At 64.3% G+C, this 6,856-nt stretch overlaps 1 protein-coding gene across 1 annotated transcript; it reads left to right on the top strand.

Annotated features, from left to right (window-relative positions):
• Nucleotides 1-862: 862 nt before the first annotated feature.
• CAMKV (CaM kinase like vesicle associated) lies at nucleotides 863-6,362 on the top strand. Its single transcript, XM_015641296.3, has 10 exons — nucleotides 863-2,932; nucleotides 4,137-4,268; nucleotides 4,347-4,421; nucleotides 4,497-4,635; nucleotides 4,716-4,836; nucleotides 5,059-5,134; nucleotides 5,214-5,350; nucleotides 5,428-5,506; nucleotides 5,580-5,667; nucleotides 5,806-6,362. Exons 1-10 carry the CDS (start codon nucleotides 2,838-2,840, stop codon nucleotides 6,280-6,282), a joined length of 1,419 nt encoding a protein of 472 aa, XP_015496782.1. The 5' UTR covers nucleotides 863-2,837; the 3' UTR covers nucleotides 6,283-6,362.
• The last annotated feature ends 494 nt before the right edge of the window (nucleotides 6,363-6,856 follow it).

The following is a 6,856-nucleotide window of genomic DNA, read 5'->3' as shown; positions in this document are numbered from 1 at the left end:
CGCGGGCACGGCGAGCTGCCGGAGCCCGGCTCCCCCCGCGCCTCCCCGCTCGCCCCCCCGGGCCGCTGCTGCCCCGGTGCCGCCCCCGTCTTCTCGAGGAGCCCGGAGAACCGGGCCGGCACCGCGGCAGGGGATGCTGCCGGGGAGCCTCTCCCTGTGGTCCCGGCGCTGAGCATCACCTCCCGGACCCCGCACCTCTCTCTCCCGCAGTCCGCTCCCTTCCCGCTGCCGCAGCGCTCCGAGCCGGCCAAACGCAGACCTCCCTGCGGTGCGCGGCCCGGGCTGTCCCTCCTCACGCCCCGGGCCGGGGGCGGTGGGACTCCCCCAGCCCTGTCTCAGCCCCAGCTCGGCGGCTCCGCGGGCAGCGCTGGGCCGGCCGGCCCCTCTGCCTCCCCTCCGCCTCCCGCTGCCTGCCCGCTCCCTGCACTAGCAATATTTCGGTCCGTCTTAGCCCGGCTGCGTTTTCTGCCTCTCCCCGGTACATCCTTCCCCCGGGACGTGGGGGCGGTATGGCAGGGGGAACCCCCCACGGACATGTCCAGGGCAGCTGCAGGTGGAAGCGGGGCTGCAGATTAAATACCAGCCGGTGGCACCTCACGCCGTGGGTCAGAGCTGGGGGTCGGGGGTTGGGGGGCCCCGCTGGCGAGGGCTGCACGGCTGCGTCATCCCTCCGTGCCATCCCCACCCGGCCACCCACTTCCCCGCTATTGTCTTACACCCGCTGTTGCTTCTGTTCCCAAATTAGACACTTGGAGGGGGGTGCTGGCTGCGTGCGGGTGCCAGCGCAGCACCGAGCCTTCCCCCCGGCACCCCGGGGAGGGAGCACTTTCGCCCACCTCTTGCCTGGGTGCCCCTGCCCCGGTGGGGGTGCTCTCACCTGTGGGGTGCAGGTGCTGACCCTGACATTGGGCTGGGTGCCAGCCTCCCTTACAGGGTATCCCAGGTACGCTGAGCCGCTCAAAGCCAGCCTGGGGCAGGGGAGGGTGGCAATGCTCAGTCCTGGCAGGATGGGTCCCCATTAAACCAACGGGAACTAATTGTATGAGCGCAGATTAGCTGAGTGCTCAGAGAGACAGCAATAAAATCCCGATATATCATCCCAGCCGGGTCCCCTTCCCAGCTAATCCTGGCACTGTGCTGCCAGGGCTGGCAGTCTGCCTGCCCACCCGCCGGCTAGCCCTACCCCTGATCACCCGTGGCACTGAGCCCACCGCCCCTCCAGCAGCTGCCAGGACAGCCCTCATTCCCCTTGGCCAGGTACAGTGGCACGGCAGAGCCGGTGTTGTGTGGCATGGGGACACAGGTGTGCCAGGATGGGCACATTTGCTGGAAGAGCTGCTGGGATGAGTCAGGTGTAGGCTGGAAAACCTCACCCAATCTGGGGAACAAGCAGTGGTGTCCCATGGGTGCTCTGCTTCTCTTTTGGGACTCGGTGCATGCTGAGCGGGACTGGGGCGGGTACTCTTACCCAGTGCGGGCTTTCCTGGCAGGACAGTGCCTGGGTGCCTTGCAAGCTGGGAGCACCCACCCTGTGAGCATTGCTCCAGCAGGCATGGAGGCAGGTCAACCCCAAAGGATGGAGGCAGGAAGGAGCATCCCCCCATTCCCTGGTTCATCACACTCACGTCCCACCCAGGTTTGGGTCAATCACCCCAGGGAGCACTTAAGTGCATGCCCTGGGTGCTGCAGGCAGCATGCCTTCCTCCCAGGGCCCGCACAGCAGGGATGGGGCTGTGCACCTGCAGGTGGGTCGGGTGCTGCCGGGTGCTGCCCGTCCCTGCCCCCTCCAAAGGATGTGCCGCTTTCTGCATCTTCAGCTCCCATTGCCATAGCAACAGGCTCAGCGCTTGGGTACCCGCGATGCCGGCTCCCGCATCCCGCATCCCGCAGCCATCCTGCCCGCAGCCCTCGCCGCCGGCGCGGCACAGCCAGGCCCGCACGGCACAGCGTGCTGTTTGGGGAGCTTTAGTGCTGGGCAATGGGTGCCTGCAGCATCGTGCCAGCTTCCCATCACAAGGTCCTGCTCAGGCCCATCCGAGAGGGCTGGGGGACCCCAGGCAGCTCTGTCATCTTCTGAGCCATCAAAAAATAATGTCAGCTGAAACTTCCTCCCGGTAACACGGTGGGAAAGGGAAAAAAAAAAAAATCACTTGATGTGACCAGGTTGTTTTTTTTTTCTGGGAATCTTCCAAGAAGGATCTGGTTTTGAAGGGGTCCCAACAGGGATGCAAGGGGCAAAGCATCCTTCCTAAAGGGCTGGAGAAGCTGGCGTGTGCCAAGGCTGGTGTCCTGACTGCTGCCGGTGGCAGGAGGGCTGGCACCTCCAAGCTGCAGTGCCACCTGCCTGGTGCCAGTCAGGGCTGGTTGGGGATGGGAAGCTGAGACTGGTGTAACCCACTGCACATGTGACAACGTGTGACAATGCTCCGCCTGGGGAGGCCCCGTCTGCTGAAATGTTACCGTGGGCAAAACTGGGCTGAGAAACAGGAAAGGATCCGTTCACCTCCGCTTGCCTCCCCAGTGGGTGCTCCAGGCACTGTGCTAACCCTGACTGCTAATTAATTATTAATAATCCACAAACAGAGGCCAGAGGGGCCAGCTTGTGTCTGTGCTGGCAGCCTGAGCCCAGGCAGAGAGGCTGGATGCCACGGGGATGGATGCACATCGGTGGGGCTGGGCACACGGCGGCTTGCAGCAGCTGCAGAGCATGAGCAGCCGCTGTGCTCAGGTTCCACGTTAATTAGCACAGCTCGGGAGGGTCTGCTGTGGCTCCAGGGGGCCCGGCAGTGCCGGGGCACTCACTGCCTCTCCCTGCCCTGCCAGCACCGGGCCCTGCGATGCCGTTTGGCTGCGTGACGCTGGGAGACAAGAAAGATTATAACCAGCCGTCTGAGGTGACCGACAGATATGACCTGGGCCAGGTCATCAAAACGTGAGTTGGTCCCTCCACGGCCCCACGGATGCTCTGGGGAACCCCAGCCACCTGTGTGGGGCTCTTGGGGTGCTGAGGAGTGGTACAACACTGCCTGTGGGGGCCCTGGGAGTGCTTGTCCCCAGCTGGGCTGGGATTGCAGGGTATATTTTGGGATGGCTTTACCCTAATTAGTCCTTCTTGCTCGTGGGTGCATGGGGGATGTACACAGCTAACTCCAAGGAGGGCAGTGAGCTTTCCCTCTGCTGCTGGCTGCAGCTGGACAGCTCCCCGTATCCCTCCCTCCTCCCCTCAAGATTTGCAGGGATTGCAGCAATTCCACACGATCCTGGCTCCCTCGAGCATTTTGTGAATCAGGAGGGCTCAGCTACAGCAAAGGAAAGGCAGATGTCACTTGGGGGGCAGTGAAGCACTGCTGCTTCCCCCAACTTTTATTGCCATGCTGAAGAACCTGTTAGGATGCGCTCCAAAAAATTAATCTCACGCCCCTTGAAAGCGGCTTGACTGCAAAATAGGCACCAGAATTTTTTCCATCGACTTCCAAAACACCTGCTTGGACAGCGGTCGTACCTGGCAGGGTCACACTGGCTGGCAGTGGGGACCTTGGTGCTCTCAGATCTTTGCTCCATCCTCTGGGCAGTTTGTCCCAAAGCCCACAGGTCGCTGTTTCCTTCCACCCAGGGCAGTGGCTGTGAGGATTTCAGCGCAGTTGGGGGGATTGGAAAGCCAACGGCTTTGCTGGAGCAGCGCCAAGTGCCCCCCAGGGGCTCCCCTGCAGCTCCAGCCTGGCCGATGGGCTCAAGCACCATTAATAATAGAACAGAAATACGGCAGCTAGCGGCACATCTTCCTTTCTTTCTCCCCGACTGCTGTGCTGATGCTAATGTTGGGTTTGCTGCTGTTCCACCTTGGCACGAGTGGCTTCGCAGTGGGTCTTACCCCTCCTGTCCTGAGGATGGGGCTTTTTAAACAGCAAATTCTCCCCCTTCCCTATCAATTTGCTTCTTCCATATCAGTTGCTTCTCACTGCTGGTTTTTTTTCTTCCCCTCCAAAGTGGTTTTGAGCCACAGCTTTCTTCCAGTTCTGTGGCACCTTCCCTGACTGCTGGGATCTAGGGGAATGCTGGTGGGCCCAGGGACCACCCAAACACTCCAATCTAAGTGGTCCCCAGGAACGGGGTGATGTCTGGGGGTACCCTTGCAGGGAGGAGTTCTGTGAAATCTTCCGGGCCAAGGAGAAGTCAACGGGCAAGTTGTACACCTGCAAGAAGTTTCTGAAACGGGATGGGCGGAAAGTGCGGAAGGCAGCCAAAAACGAGATCATCATCCTCAAAATGTGAGTGCTGGGGCTGGAGCGGACCTTGTGCTACTGGGCAATCTGGGAACTCGCAGCCATGCCCCTGTCTCTCTTCAGGGTGAAGCACCCCAACATCCTACAGCTGGTGGATGTCTACATCACCCGCAAGGAATATTTCATCTTCCTGGAGCTGTAAGTTTGGGAGATTTGGGGGAGGCAGGGGGTGGCCCCACCAGGGGTGGGTCTCCTCAGAGCTGCTGTCTGCAGGGCCACTGGCCGAGAGGTCTTTGACTGGATCCTGGACCAGGGCTACTACTCGGAGAAGGACACCAGCAATGTCATCCGGCAGGTGCTGGAGGCTGTGGCCTACCTGCACTCACTCAAGATCGTCCACAGAAACCTCAAGGTGGGTGGCAGGGGGGTGGGAGCACCCATGGGTGCTGCCATGCCCCCCTGTCCTGGCACTCACAGTCCCTGTGCCAGCAGCTGGAGAACCTGGTGTACTATAATCGCCTGAAGAACTCCAAGATTGTCATCAGTGACTTCCACCTGGCCAAGCTGGAGAACGGGCTCATTAAGGAGCCCTGTGGCACCCCCGAGTACCTGGGTGGGTGAGAGCCAGCTGGTAGGCATGCAAGGGCGGTCTCAGCAGGTCCCTGATGCTCCTTACCATCCACTCCTTATTACCTGCTGCTGCACCTCCCATTCCCCATCACCCTGTGGGCTGATCCTGGGTGCTTCCAGTGGGTGCCTCCTACTCCCCCAAGAGGGGCCAAGAGGCTGGGTGGCTGGGGACCCCGGGGGATGGTTGCTCTTCTGTCTCTCGCAGCTCCGGAGGTGGTGGGGCGGCAGCGGTACGGGCGGCCGGTGGACTGCTGGGCCATCGGCGTCATCATGTACATCCTGTGAGTGTGGGGTGAGGGACAGGGTAGCCACACGAGCTAGGGGCTGGGGCTGGACTGAGCTCCCCACCACATTCCCCAGCCTCTCGGGAAACCCCCCTTTCTACGAGGAGGCAGACGAGGATGATTATGAGAACCACGACAAGAACCTCTTCCGCAAAATCCTGGCTGGGGACTACGAGTTCGACCCGCCGTACTGGGATGACATCTCGCAAGCGGGTGAGCCCCACACTGGGGGGTACGTGGGGTCCCGTGTTGTCCCCTACCGGCACTGACTTCTCCCCCTGTGCCCCCAGCTAAGGAGCTGGTGACACGCCTGATGGAGGTGGAGCAGGACCAGAGGATCACAGCGGAGGAGGCCATCTCCCATGAGTGGTGAGCAGCAGCAGGGTCAGATGGGGAGTCAGGGGGGCTGCTGGGGGCTGCTCACCCTTCACTGCCTCTCCAGGATCTCTGGGAATGCTGCCTCTGACAAGAACATCAAGGATGGCGTCTGTGCCCAGATCGAGAAGAACTTCGCCCGGGCCAAGTGGAAGGTGGGTGTGGCTGTGCCGTGCCTCCGTGTCCCCTCTCAGCCAAGCCCGGTCCCCCACCATAGGGCGGGCTATGAGCCTGGTGAAGCTGCCAGTCCCTGCCCCTCCGCCAGTCCCACACCCCCCGTCTCTCCCTCGCAGAAAGCCGTGCGAGTGACCACGCTCATGAAACGCCTGCGGGCGCCCGAGCAGACGGACACGGCGGCAGCCCCGGCCCCGGCCGCGACCCCAGCCCCGGCAGCGACCCCAGCAGCAACTCCAGCCCCGGCAACGACCACGGCCCCTGCAACGACCACGGCCACGGCAACGACCACGGCCGCGGCAACGACCACGGCCGCGGCAACGACCACGGCCGCGGCGGCGACTCCGGCCGCAGCCCCGGCTTCCGCCGCTGCGGCCACGGAGCCCGCGGCCACAGAGCCCGCCACCGACACCGCCACGGCCCCGGCCCCGGTCCCCGCCACGGAGCCCGCAGCCCCCGCCGCCACCGCCCCGGAGCCCGCAGCCCCCGGCACACCGCCCGCCGCCGCGCAGCCCCCGGCCCCCGGCACACCGCCCGCCACCACGTGTAACGAGGTCGGGGCCGCCGCCGAGCCCCCCAGCGAGCAGAGCGGCTGAGCGGCCCCCGCGCCCCCTGTACATATCCCCGGCATGGCCCCCCACCCCCGCCTGCGCCCCCTTTTCTACGTGCCCCGCCGGAGAGCCGGCCGCGGGGCAGAGCCCTGCATGGCGCCCGTTCCCCCCCGTCCTCCCAGCTCTCTCAGTCTGTCCCCCGCCGCCGTCCCCTCCCCGGGGGATGCCCAGAGACGCGGGGCAGCCCCCCTCGGCCGCACACCCCGCAGCGCTGGGGGGGCGTCGCGGGGCCCCGCCGGAACACGCGTGTATGTGCGGGACCGCAGGCGGGGCCGCGCGGGACGGAGCGGGGGCCGTCCCGGAGACCCCCCTCCGTCCCGGGACCCCGGGGGGGGACACTGGGACCCCCGCCCGGGAGCAGCCACACGGCCCCCCACGCGTTGTGCCTGGAGGACCCCCAGTGCCCCCCCGCGCTCCCTCCCCGGTCCCCGCTTCCCCCCTCGCAGCTGCATGCCTGCAGGGCCGGCTCTGCCCGCGGCTGCCGCCGCCGCCCCGCGCCCCGCCGCTGTATCTCTGGCAAATAAAGACCCCGCTGAGGACAAACTGAGACAGCACCAGC

The sequence above is a fragment of the Parus major genome, chromosome 12 (genome assembly GCF_001522545.3).
Source record: "Parus major isolate Abel chromosome 12, Parus_major1.1, whole genome shotgun sequence".
NCBI classification, from domain to species: Eukaryota; Metazoa; Chordata; class Aves; order Passeriformes; family Paridae; genus Parus; species Parus major.
This window is presented reverse-complemented; position numbering and strand designations above follow the sequence as displayed.

Coding starts and splice junctions, on each gene's coding strand:
- CAMKV (XM_015641296.3), top strand. CDS start 2,838: ATGCCGTTTGGCTGCGTGACGCTGGGAGACAAGAAAGATTATAACCAG. Junction 4,837..5,058: donor TGGCACCCCCGAGTACCTGG/GTGGGTGAGAGC, acceptor TGTCTCTCGCAG/CTCCGGAGGTGGTGGGGCGG. Junction 5,507..5,579: donor GAGGCCATCTCCCATGAGTG/GTGAGCAGCAGC, acceptor CTGCCTCTCCAG/GATCTCTGGGAATGCTGCCT.